The following is a 24,402-nucleotide window of genomic DNA, read 5'->3' on the forward strand; positions in this document are numbered from 1 at the left end:
CTTATAGATCGTGTTCAATTTTATATCTTCTGACGGGAGAACATTTAAACATTCTAAGTATAAAGTGAGGTAACTGTTAGATTTGCATTTCTAAATGATTACTCAGTTATTTGGATATATGTTGAGAAGAGAATGGATATAGGAGTGGATGCAGGTTGGAGATGGAGACAAGTGGATGGATTCAAGAGACATTTAGGAGAGAAAATCAATAATATTTGATGATGAATTCATTGAGATGGGGAGCTCTGATGGAGAGTATCAGGTTTGAAGGGATGAAAGGAAGTTTAGAATTTCATGTTTCAATACTTTGAGTTTGAGGTATATTTGAGACATCCAAGTGGGTATTTCAAAAAGGCAGTTGTTATATAGACAGACTTTTCCAATTTATATACAAATAAATGAATAGGGGCTCCCTAGTAGAATAATGGATTTAAAAGTATGTAGAGGAAGAAAAATATCTTTTCTTCATTCATCACTAGGTTCATGACGGAGACCCCTAAAACAAAAGACAGATTTGTTAACAATAAAAAAAGCATACAAATTTACTTAATGAATTTTATGTGGCAACTGAAGCTTTCATAAGGAAATGAAGACCTGAAGAAATGGGTAAATCTGTGTATTTTTAATGTTAGATTTGATGAATAAGTGGATAGCTGTGAAGAAGTGTGATTGGATAAAAAAGTGGAATTTTATGGTAGTAAACTGGGGGTGGGGTGTGGGAGTCCTTAGCAAGACTTTTTATTAGGATTCTTTTCTGTATCCCTCTGTCTTCAGAGATAAAGGCGTTTCTTTACCCCAGGTATAGGTAGGACACCTCTTGAATGAGGGTCTTATGACCTGCTTTAGGAGAAGATTAAAAAATCCTTTCTAGGTTTTAGGAGTCTGCTTTAGGAAGAAGTGTGAGGGGAGGATGAGAGTGATCTTTCTGCTTCTGTTCTGTTAAATGCCAAGGTACCATATTTTGAGGTATCATGTCCTGAACTCCATCAAGTAAAACATAAATATTTGGGTTGAGTATTGAGAATTATTGCAGAACTCCAGTTTGAGAACACCTTATTTGTTTTTTGGAAAACCAAAAAGGGTTAGACAATTTCACTTCTGACTGTTCATGTTTCCCTCCATCTAGCTCTAGACCTGGAATTAATGAGGTGCTAAGTAGGGTAGTTATACATTTAAGTCTTTAATCCATCTTGATTTGATTTTTGTATATGGTGTAAGGAAGGGATCCAGTTTCAGTCTTCTTCATACGGCTAGCCAGTTATCCCAGTACCATTTGTTGAATAGGGAGTCCTTTCACCATTGCTTGTTTTTGTAAGCTTTGTTGAAGATCAGATGGTTGTATGTGTGCGGCCTTATTTCTGGGCTCTATATTCTGCTCCATTGGAGCTGGAGGCCATTATCCTCAGCAAACTGATGCAGGAACAGAAAACCAAGTACTACATGTTCTCTCTTATAAATGGGAACTAAATGATGAGTACACATGGAGACAAAGAGGGCAACAACAGACAGACACTAGGGCCTACTTGAGGGTGAAGGGTGGGAGGAGGGAGAGGATCAGAAAAAATAACTATTGTGTACTAGCCTTGGTTCCTGCATGATGAAATAATCTGTACAGGAAACCCCTGTGATACAAGTTTACCTGTGTAGCAAACCTCACAGGTACATCTAAACCTAAAATAAAAGATAAGGAGAGTAAGTCAGATTTTAAATTTAGCCCTTAGTAAAACGGAATATTATTTCTCCTTCCCAACCCTCCATCTTCTGTTCTCTTAATGGCATTATAATCAAGCAAGTGAAATTCCCAAATTCCCAAAGAATTCTGAGGCATCCAGAATTCCCTTCTTTCTCTTGTTTTACTTATGCAAATTAATTAATTCAACAGCTATTTTTTGAGTACCTTCTATGTGTCAGATACTATTCTAGGCATGGCTAATAAAGCATTGAATATAAAATTATTTGTCCTCATGGAATTTATATTCTAGTGGGTGAAGATGACCAGAATTAAGATGAATAGGTAAAACATAGAATATATTAGTGATAAGTACTAAGTAGAAAAATAAAGCAAGGAAGAAGTAAAAAATGTGTATCTGTGTGAATATGGTGGTGGCGGGGTACCATTTTAGAGTGATGAGGGAAGGCATGATTGGGGGGACAGTTATGTATCTACCCAAAGGAGATGCAGGACAAGCCATGCGGACATCTGGGAGAGAAGTATTTCAGGCAGAGGCCTTGATATGAGTATATTCTTAGAGTGTTTAAAGTACAATGAGGAGAGCCAGCATGCTTCAGAAAAGTCAGAGAGCAAGAGTGGTAGGAGATGAGGTCAGAGAGGTAATAGGGGCCAGGTAATGCAGAGCTTTGATCTAAAGACTTTGACTTTTACTTACAATGAGAAACCTTTGGAGGGTTTTGAGGAGAAGAGTTTAATGATCTATTTTGTGTTTTAACAGAACCATTCTGGTTGCAGTATTGAGAATAGATTGAAGCTGGGCTGGGATGGAAGCAGAGAAACCAGGTTAGTCATGAGGGTGGCTGGGACTCAGGGTGGTGGTAGCAGAGGGTGAGAAGTAGTTTGGGTATATCATGAATAGCTGACAGCATTTACTGTTGGATTGTATGTGCAATGGGAGAGAAAAAGAGGACTTAAGGATGACTCCACGGTTTTTGGCTTATACAACCAAAAGAAAGGAGTTGCTGTTTACAGAGATGAGGAAGACTGTGAGAGGAGCAGGTTCCTGGAGGACTATTAGGACATGTTAAATTTTGAGGTACCTGTGTGATATAAAAGTGGAAATGAGGCTGGGCACAGTGGCTCACACATGTAATCCTAGCACTTGGGGAGGCTGAGTTGTGTGGACCACTTCAGCCCAGGAGTTTGAGACCAGCCTGTGTAACATAACAAGACCCCATCTTAAAGAGGCCTTAAGCATAACCTCCAAAATAAAAATTAGCCAGGCCTGGTGGTGCACGCCTACTCAGGAGGCTGAGGTGGATAGATCTCTTGAGCCTGGAAAATTGAGGCTTCAGTGAGCCGTGATCATGCCCCAGCACTTCAGCCTGGGCAACAGAGCAAGACCCTGTTTCAAGAAAAAAAAAAAAAAAGAAAGTGGAAATATAGGGTAGGCAACTCCATAAATATGAATTTCATGGATGAGGTCCAGGTTAGAGATTTAAATTTGGGAACCATCAGCATGATAAAACATAAAACCATGAGTCTATTTGAGATAACCAATGGAATATATATGGCAAATAATACAGATTAAAAAGTGAGCCCTGGGGCAGTCTATCATGTAGAGACTGGGGAGATGAGAAAGAATAAGCCAAGGAGACAGAAGGAGCCCTAGAGACAGGAGCAAAACCAGGCAAGTGTGACATCTTGGATATCAAGTGAAGAGAAGACTTCAAGAAAGAAAGATTAACTGCATCAAATGTTGATAAATCAAAAAATAAAACTGAGAACTGACTGTTGGACTTAACAATGGACTTTATAAGAGATTTTGGTAATTGTGGATTATCTGGAATGATAGGGACAAAAGTCTTATGGGAGTGGATTTAAGGAAGAAAGGAAAAATAAATTGATGGCAGTGATTAAAATGACTCTTTCAAATGAGTACAGTCTTTGCAATTCTGTGTCCTAAATATTTCACAAGCCTACCCTTTTCTTCATATTCTCAATGTTAGTGCATTTATTTAGGCTTTCCTTTCCTCTGAGCTTATGGCAGTGATCTCTTTACTTTTAGGCCATGGTCCACACCATTGACTTAAATATATAGTTGCCAAGGTTATCTTTTGAAAACACCTGTCAGATCATGCCACTCCTTTGCATAATGCCCATCATTTTCTTCCCTACATGTATAGCATAAAGTTCAAATTGATCATCATGAATAATATTTATGCCTTTTGTGATTATGCTTTTTATGATTATGCCTCTGCCTACTTTTCTAGTTTCATATCCTGCTTCTTACCCATACTTTCTGTGTTCTAGTTACACTGAACTCTTTAGATTTCTCTAAGTGACCTTTTCTTTCATTTGTGTCTTTGCAAATAAAATCTGGTACTGTTCCTGAAAACCCTAGCTCATACTTGAGAAGCTGTGGCTTCCCTGAGGTGTAGGTTAATATGAAGAAGGCAGAGGCTGTTCTAGCTTTTAGAGTCTTAGGAAAATGATTTATTTAGTTAATTTGTTTATTTATCTCTGGTATTATCTGTTGAAACTGTATGTTGAGGGGGATACATGTGGATCTCACTTTTGGCTGCATATAGACTGATCCAGGAATCCATGGATCAGTCAAATATTCATAAATTAAACTTTATTATAGCTATGTATGTATAAATGGTTCCTGACTTAGGATGGTTGAATTTAAATGATCTTCCAACTATGATTGTGTGAAAGTGATGCATATATAGTAGAAACTGTACTTTGAGTACCCATACAACCATATTCTTTCACTCTCAGTACAGTATTTAGTGAATTACATGAAATAGTCAACACTTTATTAGAAGATAGTGTTATAGTTTTAAAAAATTTGTGTTAGGTGATTTTGCCCAACTGTAGGCTAATGTCAGTATTATGAGTACATATAAGGTAGAGTAGGTTAAGCTATATGTTCTGTAGGTTAGTTGTATTATATGTATTTTCAGCTTATGATATCTTCTACTTACAATGGGTTTATCAAGACATAACCCTGTCGTAAGGTGAGGAAAAAACATAGTGCACATCCTGCGGATAAGGCGGGACTGTTGTATGAATAACGTGCTGAAGAAGCACAGAAGAGAGAAGTTCTTTCTGGTAGGCATCCAGAAAGTCTATGTAGGAAGAGGAATGACGTCTTTCAGTAAAAGGAACTTGTTGTTGATCATGAATATGATAGATGAAGATTCCATTTGTTTAATATGTGCTTACTTTGTGCCAGATGTCGTCCTATATTTTGTGAATGTTACTACATTTGTTTCTCACAACCACATAGAGCATTATGATAACAATTTCACAGATAAGGAAACTAAGATACAGATAATTAATTTTCCTAAAGTCATATAAATTGTAATAGTTCAAAGATTGAGTCCAGCTCAACTCTGCTAGACACCCAGCACTGTTAGTACATATTGGCTATAATTTCGTTATACAGTCAAGTGGAGGGAGCTACATTTTATGCAGAGGAGAGAGCATAAATTGATAGCGGCCTTATAATATGTTTGCTTTTTGAATGTCATTGAGTAGTTTGGTGCTACCATAGTATAGGGGAGTATATTATTTAGGATTTTTATGGTTGCAAGTAACAGAAAATTTTAATCAGAATAGCTTGATATAAGGGGTTAGCAAACTTTTTCTGTAAAGTACCAGGTAGTAAGTGTTAACTTATATCCTATGGTTTATTCCCTCTTGGTTTATAAGATAGCAGCCAGCATATTCAGGGGCTCCATTGATCTTTTCCCATGTTTAGGGAGGTACATAATCTTTTCCAGAATTTCTTTCTAATCACTTGAACTTAATCCCATCTTTGTTACAACTACTGAACTCTGCCATTGCAACACAAATACAGTAAATAATTTATTTGCTGTTATGACTGTGTACTAATAAAACTTTATTTGTGAACACTAAAACTTGAATTTCATATATTTTTTGAGTCACAAAATATTGTTTTAGTCATTTGCAGTCATTTAAAAATATATAAACTATTCTGAGCTCTCCGGCTGTGCAAAAATAGGTGGCAGGCCAGATTTGGCTCGCAAGAGTGTGCTGACCTCTGGTTTTTATGATGAAGATAATTTATTAGATTGTATAACTCTAGTCCAGAGATAGGGTAGTTTTCTTCAGTAATTCAGTGTCAACAAGATCCTTGTTATGTTCCATCTCTTCATATAATCTTTCAAAGTGTTAATTTATATCTCATGGTTTATTCCCTTCTGTGTTTACAAGATGGCAGCCAGCATATCCAGGGACCTGCCGTCTTTGTCCATGTCTAGTGAGAGATAAAACATTTTCCGGAAGTTCTTTCTAATCTCTATTGAACTTAATCCCATCGGGTTTCACCCCCGCCACTCCACAGAGAGAGACCATGCTAAACCATTTACACTGGCTGAATGCAGTGATCAGTTCTCAATCTTCATATTACTTGACCTATCAATATTTAATATTTGATCTTTTCCACTCCATAAAACCCCTTCTTTGTTTCTATACTCTCCTTGTCTTGTTCCTATTCTCACAGTATTCTCCCCAGGCTTTCAGCCTCTACATGTTCGATTCCACACCAAGTCTTAGTCCTCTGACCTCTTTTCTCTCTTTTTGTGTCTCATTCTTGTATATACTCTTTCCTTGGGGATCTCATGCAGTTTCATAGTTTAAATGGGATTTATTTACTAATGATTTGTGTGCCGATGGCATATCTATATTTCTATGCCTATTTGTCTAATAAGCATTTGAAACTTAGTATTTCCAAAACTGAACTCCGCATAGTCTCCTCATCCCCAAATCAGTTCTTCTGCAGTCTTTCCTGTCTTAGTAAGTTGCAAGTCCATTTTTTAGGCCCAACATACTAGAATTGTCCTCGATTTCTTTATCTTACTCTTCTGACAGCAGATTCTCTTTGCCATATCTTCAGAATATATCCAGAATCCAACCTCTTCTCACTACCTCCACTAACCACTTAGTCCAAGTGTTCATTCTTATTCTGAATTTTTGCAGTAGCCTCTTAATTGGTCTCTCTGCTTTGTCTACTTCTGCTCTCTTCCCCTTCAGCACTGGAGAGCCTTGAAAAGAACACAGTTTTAAAGCCAGACAATTTTGATTTTAGTATTGCTACTTACTAGTGGTGTGATATCGGGAAAGTCACTTTACATCTCTGAATCTGTCTTACATTTAAAATGGTAGTACTACTTGTTTCATTGAATTATTATTAGTACTAAATGAGATAATGTTATGAAGATTTTACTAGTACTATATCCAGCAGAAATGCCTAAACCAAGTCTAGCTCCTTTTCTCTTTTCTACCCCAAATAGATGAGCTGCTCTTCATTTCTTCTGTTTATCAGAGTGCTTATGTAGCCATGGAATATTTTATGCATATACTTTTTCATACGTAGCCTTTGGCTCATAAATGTTTTTTTTTTTTTTTTTTCTTTTGAGATGGAGTCTCGCTGTGTTGCCAGGCTGGAGTATAGTGGCGCGATCTCGGCTCACTGCAACCTCTGACTCCCTGGTTCAAGCAATTCTCTTGCCTCAGCCTCCTGAGTAGCTGAGATTACAGGCACGTGCCACCATGCCCAGCTAATTTTTGTATTTTTTTTTTTTTTAGTAGAAATGGGGTTTTACCATGTTGGCCAGGATGGTCTCAATCTCCTGACCTTTTGATCCCCCAGCCTTGGCCTCCCAAAGTGCTGGGATTACAGGCGTGAGCCACCGTGCCCGGCCATAAGTGGTCTTTAGTTTATGTTCCTGCTCCTTCCTTTTGTATTTTCTTTATATTTCATTCATGTCCTCTAACTCATGTGTGCTCTTATTGGCATTAAGTGTATCCAGTTCTTGCAGATTTGTATCTGCTTAGTAAAAGGGACCAGAGTTCATACCTGAATAGTAAAACTTTAATCTATATGTATCCATTGTATTCCTTGTGGTTTTAATAACCTCCACCCCTCCTATTAGGGTTCTGTATTTTAGTTTCTAGAGTATTGAAGACAACCTCCTTCAACATTTTAATTCATAAAACCTAGTATTCTAGCAGATCATTTAGCTGAGAACACTAAAGATGAGTTTCGGCTAGATTAAGTTATTTTTCAACTGTCATGTTTTGATCCTGGATTGAGAGGAATAGTCACCCAGTTGCAGGAAATAACACGTTTTTCTTGGACTTATTTATTCACTTTCTTATTAGACTTTCTCTAACTTACATTCTTTCATAGGAAATCATTATATATGGAATATTCCTACATAAATGACATTTCTTTACTAGGACTATGTTGGTGCCTAAATATAGCTGAGTTTAAAGCTGTCTACTCTGTGAGGTAAATTCTTATGACATTTTCCCTTTTGAAATAATGGGAAGAGAACAATCTATTAACAGTATTTCTCAGTATTGAAATAATATTGTTTTATATTATTTATAAATAATTGCTGGATTTAACAGTATGCTGATTAAAAAAACAACAAGTATTCTCTGATGATTATCTGAAATCTAGGAAACCCCAATTGAGATGGGCAGGCAGATCTTTTTTTTATTTCTGCACCTCTTACATCAGTGGGTTGTCCTTTGTAAAGTTTATGATATATTTGAAGTAAGTCTTTAACTTAAGTTTGATGTGAGTAAGTTCTATCATCATGTACGTACATAACTCTATTCTATTTCCTGTACTCTGGGGTAATCAGTATTATGCAAACATCTTCACTTTTTTTTTTTTTTGACAACTGAAGGCCTTCTGTTTTGTCCATAAATATAGATGCAAGTATTATGTGAAGGAGGCCTTATCTGTAATGAAGGAATAGTGTTAAACAAGCAAAAACTTTAAAGTACTGTGTATCATTGCAGTCTTGCTTTTTTGAGTAATGGATTCCTAGATTCTATGAGGATACCACAACCACTTTTAAAGAGGTTTCTAAGGCCAGGTGCAGTGCTCACGCCTGGGAGACCAAGGTGGGAGGATCACTTGAGCCCAGGAGTTTGAGACCAACTTGTACAACGTAGTGAGACCTCATCTCTACCAAAAAAAAAAAAAAAAATATATATATATATATATATATGCATGCATGCCAGGGGTGGTGGCTCCCACCTACAGTCCCAGGAACTTGGGAGGCTGAGGTAGGAGGATCACATGAGCCCACCCAGGAGGTCGAGGTTATAGTAAGCCATGATTGTGTCCATGCACTCCAGCCTGAGTGACAGAGTGAGACTCTGTGTAAAAAAAAAAAAAAAAAAAGTTTCTACACCATCTTGGGGCAGTGGTGATTTTAATTATTTTTTTAAAAATCTGTATTTACTTCTACCTGAGAGCTAATCACGACTTTTATGATTAGTTTCCACTGGGGTAAGATGTAATTAAAGTTTCAGTCTTAGAGAATTTTTCAAACTTACTGAAATTTTACTGTAATGTATTTCTGATTCATTTTTTAAAATTAAGGATGCTGGGTGTGGTGACTCACACCTGTAATCCCAGCACTTTGGGAGGCCAAGGCAGGAGGATGGCTTGAGCCCAGAAGTTTGAGACCAGTCCTGGCAATGTAGCAAGATCCGTTCTCTACCGAAAAAATTTTTAATTAGCTAGACAAGGTAGTGTGCACCTGTAGTCCCAGCTACTCCAGAGGTTTAGGAGGGAGGATCACTTGAGCCCAGGAGGTGGAGGTTGCAGTGAGTTGAGATCATGCCACTGTACTCCAGCCTGGGTGACAGAGCGAAACCCTGTGTCATAAATAAATAAGGCAATTAAAACATTTTAGATTATGATTGTGTCAAAATTGGTGACTTTTTTTGTCTTAACATCATTGGTTTGCTGACTTGAAACTATTTCTTAAGCCATTTCTTATCTGTATTTCTCCTGTGGATTGTTTTGTTGAAACTCTGGCATTCTGCAGATTGCATAAATTTAAAATTATTGGAAGATTTGTTTTGTATTTATTTTTTCCCTTTTATTGTTTAGGAGAACAGTCCTGGTGAGGGGAAATGTCTATGTTTTATTGATGTTACTTCTGACATAATTCAAAGGCAAGGATTTTTTTTTTTTTTTTTTTTTTTTAAGAGACAAGGTCTCACTGTGCTCACTATGTTGCCCAGGCTGGCCTCCAACTCCTGGTCTGAAGTGATCCTCCAGCCTCAGCATCTTGAGTAGCTGGGACTACAGGTACATGCCATCATGTCCAGTTGAGGGCATGTTTTGATGTTAAAACAGAGAATGCAATGCATATATGCCATTTTATCCACATAGAAAAATAAGAAAAATGAAAATTTATGACATACCTGCATAGGAGTGTTGTTTATTATAATTGACTCCCAAGTAAAAGAGAAGAAGTATGCTTAAATTAAATGATCACAAGGAAGGAAAATTGACTAAGACTGTATTCACACATCCTGATACCTCTGATATAAGATGCCATAGATTTCTGTTTTGTTAAAGTGAATCTTTATTCTACAATAATGTAGGACTTTATAATTTTTTTCTTTTTATACAAACTTTTATTTTAGGTCTAGGTTTACACGTGCAGGTTGATTTATAGGTGAATTTGTGTCATGGGGGTGTGTTTTACAGATTATTTCATCACCCAGGAACTAGGCCTTGTAGCTAATAGATATATTTTTTTTCGATCCTCTCTCTGCTCGCTCCTTCACCCTTAAGTAGGCCCCAGTGTCTATTGTTTCCCTCTTTGTTTCCATGTGTTCTCATCATTTAGCTCCCACTTATGAGTGAGAATGTGTGGTATTTGGTTTTCTGTTCCTGTGTTAGTTTGCTAAGAATAATGGCCTCTAGCTCCATCCATGTTCTTGCAAAGGACATAATCTTGTTCTTTTTTATGGCTGCATAGTATTCCATGGTATAGAAGTACCACATTTTCTTTACCTAGTCTGCCATTGATGGGCATTTAGATTGATTCCATGTCTTTGTTATTGTGAACAGTGCTGTAATGAACATACATGTGTATGTGTCCTTATGGTAGAACAATTTTGTATTCTTTTGGGTATATACCCAGTAGTGGAATTGCTGGGTTGAATAGTAATTCTGTTTTTAGTTCTTTGAGGAATTGCCACACTGCTTTCCACAATGAGTGAACTGAATACACTCCCACCAACAGTGTATAAGCCTTACCTTTTCTCCGCAATTTGCCAGTATCTATCATTTTTTTACTTTTTTAGTAATAGCCATTCTGACTGTGTGAGATGGTACCTCATTGTGGTTTTGATTTGCATTTCTCTAATGATCAGTGATATTGAGCTTTTTTTCCCAAAAGCTTGTTGGCCACATGGGTATGTTTTCTTTTGTAAAATGTCTATTCATGTCCTTTGCCCACTTTTTAATGGGGTTGTTTGGTTTTTTAAGTTTCTTATACATGCCGGATTATTAGACTTTTGTCAGATGCATAGTTTGCAAAAATTCTCTCCCATTATTTAGATTGTCTATTTACTCTGTTGATAGTTTCGTTTGCTGTCCAGAAGCTCTTTTGTTTAATTAGATCTCATTTATCAATTTTTGCTTTTGTGGCAGTTGCTTTTGGTGTCTTTGCCATGACATCTTTGCCAGTTCCTATGTCCAGAATGGGATTACCTAGGTTGTCTTCTAGGGTTTTTATAGTTGTGGGTTTTACATTTGAGTCTTTACTCAATCTTGAATTGATTTTTGTATATGGTGTAGGGAAGGGGTCCAGTTTCAGTCTTCTGCATATGGCTAGCCACTTATCTCAGCACCAATTATTGAATAGGACGTCCTTTCCCCATTGTTTGTTTTTGTCAGCTTTGTTGAACGTCAGATGATTGTAGATGTGTGGCCTTATTTCTGGGTTCACTATTCTCATCTATTGGTCTATGTGTCTGTTTTTGTATCAGTTTTTGTTACTGTTTTTGCATGCTGTTTTGATTACTGTAGCCCTGTAGTATAGTTTGAAGTCAGGTAATATGATGCCTCCATCTTTGATATTTTTGCTTAGGATTTGCCTTGGCTATTTGGGCTCTTTTTGGGTTTCATATCAATTTTTAAATAGTTTTTTTCCAGTTCTGTGAAGAATGTCATTGGTAGTTTGATAGGAATAGCATTGAACCTGTAAATTGCTTTGGGCAGTATAGCCATTTTAATGATATTGATTCTTCTGATCCATGAGCCCGGGGTGTTTTTCCTTTGTTTGTATCATCTCTTTGATTTCTTTGGGAATTAATTTTTTTATGTTTTTTTTTAAATCTGTTAAGAGATCTGGGTCATTGGACCTGTAGAATTTCCTTCAGTCTGAATTATGTTGTTTGTGTACTCAGACACAACTTAACATTTTCCCTTTCCTTTTCTTGAAAATCAGTAGCTGGATTTTGTTGAATATGTACTCAGGAACAATTAAACATTTTCTTCTGTACTTTGTTTTTCCTGAAAATTGACAGCTATATTCAGAAGTTTGACCAGATTCAGGTTTGGTAGCTTTGGCAAAGCTGTAGTTGTGTTCCTATCATCACTTGTTTTTACTCTCTTTTGATGTTTTTAGGCACTGATGCCCAGTGCCTATACAGCTATTAATTCATTGCAAGTTGCAGAATGGTGATATTCTAATTCCATCTTTTGTGTCCCACTTATTATCCAAAATAATTTTTAGGGAGATTCCTCTTATGTATCCTTTGGCTATTAGTAATATAGGTAAGGCAGCATCAAAGCTTGATTTTTTTTTTCATTTTTCCAGTTTTCAAGATAATTGGTTTCTTGTCAACCTCAGAATGTGGCCAGTGTTTTGTTTTGTTTTTTTGTTTTCTTTAAACATTTTATGATCTCCTGGCCAGTGAGACCCTCTTCACTAACCTTTTTGACATGACCATAATTGAGAATAGTCTTGATAGTTTCCTTACTACTGGGGATGTCAGATGTTCCAGGTTCATTTAGTACATTTCCTTTTCAGACCAGCTAGTTCTTTAAGAAGTCTGGGTTTCTTTTAATGGAGAATGGCATTTCAAGATCACAACCTGGGCACTAGACATGTCCACTGCTACTGGATCAGTCTGTTTCTAGGCGTTTTCAGTGGATAGAGTTAGGATATACCTGTGATTTATAAGATTGTATTGATGTTTCCAATATAGATTCAGTATTACAGAATTTTTACTGTACTTCTGTACTACCTTCATAGCTCCTTTCTTCCACACTGAGAAATCTGGTTCGTAAGGGAAGATAGAAATAGTGTGTCCCATAATTACTCGCTTGCTTTATCCCTCCTTATATAGAGAGTGGTCTGAGAATATTACCACCACCAATTACTGAAATCAGTTAATTTTTGTTGTTGTTCATGCTGTCTCTATTCTTCCCCATTCATTTATGGTTGTACTGTACATGTATTGTCAGATCATGTAGTGATTACATACTACAATCTCTCTCTTTAAAAGTCCTCGTTTGGGCTGGGCGTGGTGGCCCACGCCTGTAATCCCAGCACTTTGGGAGGCTGAGGCAGGCAGATCACCTGAGGTCAGGAGTTCGAGACCAACCTGGCCAACATGGTGAAACCCCGTCTATACCAGAAATACAAAAATTAGCTGGGCATGGTGGTGGGCGCCTGTAATCCCAGCTACTCAGGAGGCTGAGGCAGGAGAATCACTTGCACCAGGAGGCAGAGGTTGCAGTATGCTGAGATCGCACCACTGCACTCCAACCTGGGAGATAAGAGCGAAACTCTGTCTCAAAAAAAAACAAGTCCTCATTTAATCTTAATTCTGGAAACAACTGCATATTAATCTCACCACTAGTGCTTATTTTGATATCTTTCTAGTTATTTTGTTGGCTTAAAGTTCTTTTTCTAATGGAACTAGGAAGAACTAATAACAGTATTCACTGAGTTTTTACATGTTGATAGCAGTTTGTCTTTATCCCTTATACTTAAAGGTAAGTTTTACTGAATGTAAAATCTTTAGCTCAGATTCTTTGTATATTTTAAATATCTTTTTCCATTTTATTCTGTTTCTTTTTCTTTATAAATCATGTTTTGGAAATGAGGTTTGATGTGTGCCTACAGTCCCAGCTACTTGGGAGGTAGAGGCAGGAGGTGGAGGCTGTTTTTGAGCCCAGGAGTTTGAGACCAGGGTGGGCAGTGTAGCAAGACCCTGTCTCAAAATAAACAAATTTAATTAAAATTTTAAAGATTATGGCCGGGCACGGTGGCTCATGCCTGTAATCCCAGCACTTTGGGAGGCCGAGGTGGGCGGATCACCTGAGGTCAGGAGTTCGAGACCAGCCTGACCAACATGGTGAAACCCCCGTCTCTACTAAAAATACAAAAATTAGCCGGGCGTGGTGGCTGGCACCTGTAATCCCAGTTACTGGGGAGGGTGAGGCAGGAGAGTTGCTTGAATCCAGGAGGTGGAAGTTGCAGTGAGCCGAGATCACGCCATTGCACTCCAACCTGGGTGACAAGAGCGAAACTCCGTCTCAAAGAACAAAAAAAAAAAAAACAAACAAAAAGATTACATGATAGTTTTGCTTAAATACTCAAATGATCCCCCCCTTTTCAAATCCAGTAATTTTAGTAGAATTTAGTGCATTGATCTAAGTTGATAATGTCAAGTATACAGGGTACTCTTGAAATACATAGTTTCAAGTGTGTGTGTGTGTGTGTGTGTATCCTTCCATGTATATATGTCTATGTATGCATATACACATATTAACATAAATACATATATAACTAGGTGTATATATACATATATAAAACATACATATACATGCAGGGGTTTTTTTTCTGAAAAGGGATCTTGAATTACAGTTTTTCTGTTCTCTCTGGTTTTCTTTAGAGATTCCTATTTATCCTTATGCTGGACCATCTTTGCCTGTCTTCAGTATTTGTCACTTTCCTGCAAATCCTTTTTAATCCCTTTCTTCTCTTTATTTGTTAAAAAATTTCCTCCCTTTAACCTTCTCTTTCTCTTAAGATCATTTTGTTTATTTGATCTTGCGTTTCTTCTAGTTTAGTCTTCATTACTGAAATGAATTTTATTTATAATTCTTTTCTGATTTCTGTCTCTTCATTTCTGAGTTTTTCTGATTCTGATTTGTATTGCTCTTTGATGTGTTATCTAATTTTCTTAACATTTTTAGAACTTTTTGAAATTGCACATTACAGTTTTGAATTGTATATTACAGCTTTAATTTTTTTTTAATAAGCCTTTTTGGTGTAGTTTCATTGGAGGTATTACGATGCTTTTTATTCTCTTTCTTTCCTTTCCTGTCTTTGGGATTTGACCCTGATGCTTTCTTGTTGATCATTTTTGTTTAAAATTAGTTTACCCAAGTATGTATAAGGAGACATGTCATGATAGCTTTTTCTAACTCCACATAGCTTTCTCTTTTGTTGTTTTTTTGTGAAGTGTTACATTGCAGCTTGCCTTCTAGCACTGTTCTCCTCTTGTACTTTGATTTAGACCTTCTCTTTTCTTTGTCCCTTTTGTCCATTTTCTGCTGAATTTTCATTCCACTTCTAGGACTTTCTTTTTAGCATGGAGCCGTAGCTTGGCACATCAGTTTCAAGAGTACACGTGGCTAAACTGGTCCAGCCTCTTCTGAACTTTCTACTGTGGGCCCCATGTACTCATTTGTTCTTAGAGTGGGCAAACACCTTTCATTGTCAGCTGCTGTTATCAAATTAACTCTTTGTATTTTCCGGTGAGTTGCATTCTAGTGATTGCCAGTTACATGGTCTGTCATACACCCTATTGCTCCCCAGCCCCCTCCTCCCCATTTTGTCTCATTTAGATGCTCATTAAGTTTCAGGTCTATAGCTGTTTTGTTTGTTCTTAGCAATACCCATTTATATTTTAGGGTTTGCAAGGATACCTTTTGTACAAAGGAAAATCCAACAGTATTCTTCTACTATACTCTTCATACAGAGCACTTCTGTGACCAGATGTGTGGGGGCATTTTTTCCCCACCACGCAGTTCTTCAATTCTCTGAAGACACCAATCAGGTGTCCTATAATTCAATTCAGTTCTGGCTACTTAGAGTTTAGAGTCAAATCCCATTGGTTAAGGGCTGAGTCCCACAAACATGACAGTCACTTCAGATGCCAGTTGCAAGTCTGAGTTTCTAGTATTTCTGACAAGGAAAAAAATTGGAGGTCCCCACAACCCCTTCCTCAGGTTTGAGCATTTGCTAGAATGTCTCATAGAACTCAGGGAAACACTTTACACATGTTTAGCTGTTTATTATAAAACAATATGACTCAGGAACAGCCAGATGATAGAGATGCTTAAGGCAGGGTATTGGATAAAGAGCCCGGAGCTTCCATGCCCCCTTGGGGGCACACCACTGTGCACATATTCAGCAACCCAGAAGTTCCCAAACTCTGTAGTTCAGGAATTTTTATGGCGGCTTCGTCACGTAGGCATGTTGGACTGTTAACTAAATCTCTAGTCCTTCTCTCCTTCCAGGAGGATGGGGCATGATGGGCTGAAAGTTCCTAGCTTCTAATCATGGCTTGGTCTTTCTGGTGACCAGCCCCCATCCAGGAGCCCACCAAGAATTAACTCATTAGAACAAAAGACACTCCCGTCACCCAGGAAATTCCAAAAGATTAAGAGGCCTGTGTCAGGAACTGGGACAAAGACGTGTGTGTGTGTGTGTGTGTGTGTGTGTGTGTGTGTGTGTGTGTGTAGAGATATATCTCTTACAGTATCACACTTCGTTACCCAGTATTGTGTGTGTGTGTGTGTAGAGATATATCTCTTACAATATCACACTTTGTTACCCAGTATTGTGTGTGTGTGTGTGTGTGTGTGTGTGTGTGTGTGTATAGAGATATATCTCTTACAATATCACACTTTGTTACCCAGTATTGTAATTCTTGTTCCTGGGTAGTTGTTTTACTCTCTGTTATTGTTCTGATGATACTTACGTTGGAATTTTGGAAGATCCAAAAACTGTTCCACTGCCACTACCTTTTCACAATTTTCTTTATAATTTTTTGATGGCCCAGAGTTCTTAACTAAGGTGTCTTCCATCAGTGTCTGACATGTTTAAAATATGTGGGCTTTTATCTATATTCTGAGCTTTTAAAGATGCTGGACATCTACTGCGTATGTAATCTTCAATATATATATGGACAGGTTCTACATAATGATTGCTAATGCTGTATAACTGTAAAATGACATGAATCAGTCATATAATTAATTCAAAGAAGTCTGATAGAATGAAAAAGTAAAAGTAATTTGGTTCCATTCAATTTGGGAGGTATAAGAATTATAGTCTTTATATTAAAAAATACTGGGGCCAGGCACAGTGGCTCACACCTGTAATCCTAGCCGTTTGAGAGGCTGAGGCAAAAGGATTGCTTGAGCCCAAGAATTTTGAGACCAGCCTGAGCAACATAGTGAAACCCTGTTCTCTACAAAAATTACAAAAAAAAGTTAGCCAGCTGTCTTGGTGTGCCTGTGGTCCCAGCTACTCAGGAGGCTGAGATGAGAGGATCACTTGAGCCCAGGAGCTCAAAGCTGCAATGAGCCATTATCACACCACTGTATTCCGTTGTGGGTGACAGAGCAAGACCCTATCTGAAAAACAAACAAACATACAAAAACAAACAATTATACAGTCATTTCACTAGGAGACTCTCAGAATTACTTTTAAAGTATCTCTTAATCTCTTAAGCTTGATCTAATATTAGTACATAAATGCCTGTCCTATTCAATGATAAACTCCTTATAGAGCCTTTTTACAATTTTCCTTTTATGTATTTCCATCTTTTTAAATATATTCCTTTTCAAATGGTTGGAATACAAAAATTATTGTGGATTTTATTGTCTCTGGATAATCTATTAATCTTTATATACTGTTTATTGTATATTAAGTTATAATTTAAAAATAAAAGTATATATTTATGACATACAATGTGATGTTTTGATATATGTATGAATTGTGAAAGGATTAAATCAAGCTAGTTAACCTATCTGATGTCTCAAACTTTTTTTTTTTTTTGCTTTTTGTGGAGAATATTTAATATCTGTACTCTCAGCAATTTAAAGAATTATGCAGTGCACTATTATTTACTATAGTCACCATTCTGTACAATAGATTTCCGGCACCCATTTCTCCTATCAAACTAAACTCAATACCCTTTGAGCAGCATTTCCCCGTTTCTCCCTGCACACCCCTGCTCCCTCCAAGCCCCTAACAACCACCATTCTACTCTGTTTCAGTTATTTTGACTTTTTTAGGTTCCACATATAAGTGAGACAATGGAGTATTTATCTTTTTGTGCTTGACTTAGTTTACATAGCATGATGTCCTCCTGGTTCACCCATGTTGTTGCAAATGACAGAATTTTCTTCTTTCTTAAGACTGAATAGTATTACATTGTGTATTCATCCATACATTCACCACATTTTCTTTATCCATTCATTGGTTGATGAACACTTAGGGTGATTCCATATCTCTTGGCTATTGTGAACAGTGTTGTAATGAATATGCGAGAGAGTGCAGATATCTTTTTGACATACTGATTTAATTTCCTTCAGATATATACCCAAAAGTGGGAATTCTTGAATCACATGGTAGTTTTATTTTAAAATTTTTAAGGAACCTCCATACTGTTTTCTATAATCGCTGTACTAATTTTATATTACTACCAACAGTGTACAAGAGTTCCCTTTTCTCCACATCCCTAGCAACATTTATCTTTTGTCTTATTAATTATGTATGAGGTGGTAGCTTATTGTGGTTTTAATCTGCATTTCTCTGATGGTTAGTGCTGTTGGGCATGTTTATATATACACCTGTGGGCTCTTTATATGTCTTCTTTAGAGAAATGTCTATTCAGGTTCTTTGCCCATTTTTAAATAAGATAATTTGTTCTCTTGCTATTGAATTGTTTGAGTTCCTTGTATATTTTGAATACTAGCTTCTTATCAGATGTATGGTTTGCAAATATTTTTCCCATTTTGTAGGTTATCTCTTCACTCTGTTGATTGTTTTCTTTGCTGTGCAGAAGGTTTTTTTCTTTTTTCTTTCTTTGAGACAGGGTCTTGCTCTGTCGCCCAGACTGGAGTGCAGTGGGTGACAGATTGCACCCAGTGGTGCGATCATGGCTCACTGCAGTCTTGACCTCCCAGGCTTAAGTGATCCTCCTGCTTGTTGTCTGTGAGTCAAGTCTTGGTCCTGTAGCCTGGGCCTGCAAGGTACGTCCTGTTGTCAGGGTCTATTGGGATGGGCCTGGACCTGGGTCAGCTGGAGCCTTGGCCCTCAGGGTCAGGCCTGGATCCTGGGGCCACAGATGCTAGCCTGGCAAAGGGTGGGTCTGAAGCTTGGGACTTTGAGAGCTGGCCTGGTTCTGGGGCTAGTGTGGAGCCTGTGGCTGGCCTGGAGTCTGAGTAGTTAGGAGCCTGCCTATAGCATCAGGTCCCTTGGAATGGCCTGGCGGTGAGATAGGTCTGGAGCCCTGGGTATGTGGGGCCAGCCTGGTGGTAGGGCAGATCTGGAGCATGGGGCTGCAGGGTCTAGCCTGGAGCCTGAAGCTGTCGGGGCTCACCTGGCACTGGGGCAGGCATGGAGGCTAGGTTTACATTGTAGTTCAAAAGCTAGGAGTGGTGACCAGGGCACAAAAAGAGATATCTAGAGTGGAAGCCCTCTAAATCTGTTTTGAGGAATGAGAAAGGAACTCAACACTCAGAATATGCCAAATGCTCACCACCCCTTTCCTGTTGTTTTATTTTCTGCTGCCCCAACCCCCGACCTTAGTGGTAACATCAAGAATTCACATAAGCCAAAATACTGAGAAAGGGGAACCATCCTCTCTGGTGGAGCTATAGTCCCAAGAGTTGTCAGGCCATTCTTTAGATTATTAATGAAAGCTTTTTTTTTTTTTTCATTCTTCCTAGCACTGTGCTCCAGACACAGATATAGTCATGAAGTACATGCAGAGCAAGGTTACTATAGCCCTAGGTTTGTCAGGGTACCAAAAGAGGAGTCTTAGGGAAATGGAAAGTGCTGAAAAGATTGCTGTGAGGGGCACCTCAAAGTCAACCCCATTAAGTTTTTATGAGCTCCTGGAGTCACCCCTGAACTTCACAGGTGTGAATTTGGTCCTAATTGTCATACCATGGACTTTAGAACTGACCTAACAGATCACTGCCCAGCACCCTGACTGACCACTTCAGGGTACACAGGCAGTACAGATATCGATAGCAAAGGCTTTGAAAAATGTAACTAACATTTCCTGTAGTATTAAAGAAGACTTGGAGTTTCATAACTCAAAACATTCATAATGTCCGGATGCAACCAAAATTATATACAAAGATTGACATACAAATTACATATGAAATTGATACACAAAGAACTAGGAAAATAGCAATTTGCAAGGGAAAAGACAACAGATACCAACTCCAAGAGATGACCGAGATATTGGAATTATCTGACAAAGATTTTAATGCAACTATTATAAAAATGCTTCTCTTTGGGGTGAAATAATGAAGGAAACCTTTTATTGTTACTATAACAATTGATGCCTCTCTTCTGAAGTGTAATATATTTCAGCCTGAAAAGTCTTAAATTTTTATCTCTCATGTATGAAATTAAATCAACACCCTATTTTTTATTTTATTAAAAATAATAATAAATAAATTCCCAATGGGAAAAAAATTTAAAAATACTCCAACAAGCAATCATGTGAACCTTCTTGAAATGAAAGGAAAAATAAAGTCTTGAGAAAGAAATAGGAGATGTATAAAGAAGAACCTAATGAAAATTTTAGAAATACTAAATATAAAGACCCAAACAAGAAGCAAACTTGATGGGTTCAGTAGCATAATGGAAGTGACTGCAGAAGGAATCAGTGAACTTGAAGACAGATCCATAGAAATTATCCAAATCTAAACAACAGAGAGAAAAGCAGGGGATGGCGGGGAAGAGAACCACAGGGATCTGTAGGATAATAACAGAAGATCTAGATTCATAACATTGGAGTTCCAGAAAAAGAGAAGGAAAAATGTGGTGTTAAAATAATATTTGAAGAACTTATAGCTGGGAATTTGTCAAATTTGGTAAACAGCACAAATTTACAGATTCAGGAAGCTGACTGAATCCTTAATAGGATAAATGCAAAGAAATTCATACCCTATCACTATGTGATCAATCTGCTGAAGACTAAAGATGAAGAAAAAGTCTTGAAAGCAGCCCGAGAGAAATAACGCATTACCTAGAGGGGAACAACAATTTGAATGACTGTAGATTTCTCATCAGAAAACGTGCAGATCAGAAAGTTGTGGCAAAAATAGGCAGAGGATATAAACAAGAATATACACACACCAAATGGCCAGTAAAACATATGCTCAGCTTCATTATTAATGAGGGAAAGGCAAATTAAACAAGAATCAGATACCAATTCGCATTCTTTAGCAGAAATGAAAAAAACCTGAGTAGTATTCGTGAGATTGTGAGGAAATGGGAACATTAACTTTTTGTGGAAATAAAAATTAACGCAACTGTCTTTGGCAGAAATTTGGTTGCTCTTATGGAGTTTTTGCATTATATTATTTAGTAGTTTTGCTTCTATATCTTGAACATGTGCACAAGGAGCTTATATACAAGCAGATTAGACATGTGCTATAGGAAATGGTTCATTGCAGACTTCCTTTTGAAGTACTATAAATTTGGAGACTATCTAAATCTTCATTAGTAAGAGAATAGATACAATTGATATATTCATACAGTGGAATACTAGAGTTAAAATGAATTCGACACAGATAAATTTCAAAACATAAGTATTAAGTAAAAATGGCACATTGCTGGATGATATAGTTTCATTACACTTACATAGTATAAACATTTGTGGAGGCATATATATGTAATAAAAGTATAAAAACATGCATGTTTTTATTCTAGAGTTAAAATGAATTCTAGAGTTAAAATGAACGTCCACACAGATAAATTTCAAAACATAAGTATTAAGTAAAAATGGCGCATTGCTGGATGATATAGTATCATTACACTTACGTAATATAAACATTTGTGGAGGCATATATATGTAATAAAAGTATAAAAACATGCTTGTGATTTTACATATTAAGATATAGCGGTTAATTTGGGGAGGGATGGAAGAAGGGAAATTGTATTGAAGAACTGTATAATGAAAATATCAGCTGTGTACAACTGGTAGTGTTTTAGTTGAAAACAAATTGATGTAAATATGGGAAATCTTAAGATTTGGTGAAGTTTGATAGTTGCTATATCAGTGTGAGTTATATTTTTCACCGTATTTTCTGTATATTAAATTTATTTACAATAAGATAATTAACTTATTTGTATATAATTTTGATAATTATGATTGTTATGAACATTTACATTATGAACATATTTCTCAGCTATTGGCACTGTTGAAATCTGAGGCCTGATAATTCTTTGTGGTGGTAGGCAGTCCTGTGAATTCTAGAATATTTAGCAGCATCCCTAGCCTCTGCCCTTTAGAAATGAGTAGCACTCTTCCAATTGTAACAACCAAAAATGTCCCTAGAAGTCCGTGGTTTGCTCCTGGTTGAAAATCACCAATTTAGAGACTACAAAGTGCTGTCACATGTGTTAGCTCATTTGAACCTCACAACAACCTTCAGAAGAAGATGTTACTTTGACCTCAGTTTTACAGATGAAAACACTGAGACTCAGAGAAATCATCTAAAAATGACAGATATGGAACTAAAACTCAGGTCTTATTATGCCCACATACTGACTTTTTGTTCATTTGTATGTACATGAGTATATATTCCCACACATTTCCTGGTAACCTTACTAAAAGTAGAATACAAATTAAACATTCTAAAGAGTTTCTTATTTTTGTATTTCATTCACAGGCATATTATTTCGTATCTCCTCTAGTAATTTGTTGATGTCTGTCTCAGGCATCTTAATGATTACTGGGTTCCATTGTGCTTTTTTTATGAAAACTTCTTATAAATAATTACAAATTAAATAAAAGGAGTAGGTCCTCTACAGAGGACTGTTGTATTCTTCTGTTTTGCCTGGGTCTGTCTTTTTTGACATGCCATATTTTCATTCTGCATTTGGAGAAAATAGGTTACCAATAGAAACTTTTGCTGGGCTGCTTTTATTTCCTTATTAACTATCATGAAGTGTTTATGTAAAACACTTGTTTACAGAAATTTTTATAAATGGATTTTCATATTCAAAATATAATTTTGGTTTCAAACCCAAGTATCAAATTCAGACTGTAGAAATTATGTACACATTAGTTTTTCATGAAAATAGGAAATGATATTACCACATAATCTAGATATTGTGGTTTTCAGCAATGTTTATTTAGAATGAAAACCATAAACTTAAGGGGAAAAAAATCTCTTTCACAATGCATTGTGCACTTTTAGTCACCTCGCAAGAGCCTTTCTTGGGCACAGAGAAGATTGAGATGTAAGATGTAATTAAGCAGTCAGGTATTCCCTTGCTTTGGGGTGGTTTTTGGGAATTTTACATTTTACTCACTAAAGGATCACCTAGAGAGAGCCAAGAAAAGGGTCCTTGAGTCCATGCAGCCATTAAACTTTCAATGGCCCCTAGGCCGGACATCATTTGCAGAGCCGCCTTCTCATCCTTACTGGCCTTACTCTCAAGTCATTCAACTCATTCCTTTTCACAGAGATTGCTCTAATTAGCCTTCTAAACTAATCTCCCTGCCTTTAGATCAGGGGTCATTTCCCACTGGCCAAATCTAGGTCACTCCTAGTTTTTGTAGGGCCCATAATCTAAGAATGGTTTTTATATTTGTAAATGGTTAAAAAAAATTAAAAGGATAATAATATTTTGTGACATATAAATTATATGAAATGAAAATTTTAGTGTCCATAAAGAAAATTTTATTAGAGTAGAACCACATGTGTTTGTTCATCCAGTATCGAAAACCACCACCCTAGTCTCTACACTACTATAAGGGGTATCTTTTTAAAATGCAAATTATTCTAGGTAAATGTGTTTAAAGATTTTTTTAAAAAACATTAAGCAGGTCAGGGTTCTTAGTTGTTTCTCACAGTGTAATTTCTATGACAGCACATGCAGGTTAACATTGTGCCTCACTATAGGTGAGTTAAAAATGTTTCCATCTCAAGTGGTTAATTTGATAAGAGTAATTCATATATCAATGTCATGAGCATTGACCTTTTCACTAAAAAGAAAATGTATCATATTTTCACACTGTAAGCATTTAGAAAGAACTACTTTTACTTACTTCTTTTCTTGTTAGAGCAGCTTTTTTCTTGAATTCCTTGTAAAGCATGTATACCTAAGCTTGCTGTGATAGATTTCATAGATGTGGGGAATAGATGCATGATAGGGACTTTAGTTACCTAAGCATGGGTATACAGAATGTCAGGTGCTAAATTTTCTTAATAGAGTGTAGAATTTTTTTTTTTAAAGAGTCAAGGTCTCCCCTTGTCACCTAATTGGAGTGCGGTGGTGTGATCATAGCATAGCTCATTGTAACCTCAAATTCCTGGCCTCAAGCGATCCTCCCACCTTGGGCTCCCAAAGTGCTGGGATTACAGGTGTGAATCATTTTGCCCAGCCCTAGAATTTCTTAAATAGTGGTCTTCATTAGAAAGGAGCAGTAATATAGACCTGGAGAGGGAGGGTTATAGGGTTGGCAGTGTACCAGAATTCCTACTGAGGTACTTTATTTTGGTTGTGGCCAGTTGATTGTCAAGAGAAGCTCTCTTTTAGTAGAATGAATAGACAGAGACACCAAACATGGCTTTTGGGAAAAACATTTTT

General features: G+C 37.0%; 1 protein-coding gene across 11 annotated transcripts in view; it reads left to right on the forward strand.

Annotated features, from left to right (window-relative positions):
• TANC2 (tetratricopeptide repeat, ankyrin repeat and coiled-coil containing 2) overlaps positions 1 to 24,402 on the forward strand; it is a 471,963-nt gene that overhangs the window by 91,460 nt on the left and 356,101 nt on the right. The window contains exon 2 of one of the 11 annotated variants that reach the window (XM_016932705.4): positions 2,451 to 2,515. The exons of the other annotated variants lie outside the window; for them this stretch is intronic. Coding sequence (XP_016788194.3) covers positions 2,497 to 2,515 — 19 coding nt within the window. The 5' untranslated portion in view covers positions 2,451 to 2,496. The remainder of the gene's footprint in view (positions 1 to 2,450; positions 2,516 to 24,402) is intronic. 11 annotated transcript variants of the gene reach the window in all.

The sequence above is a fragment of the Pan troglodytes genome, chromosome 19, assembly GCF_028858775.2.
Source record: "Pan troglodytes isolate AG18354 chromosome 19, NHGRI_mPanTro3-v2.0_pri, whole genome shotgun sequence".
Taxonomy (NCBI): Eukaryota; Metazoa; Chordata; class Mammalia; order Primates; family Hominidae; genus Pan; species Pan troglodytes.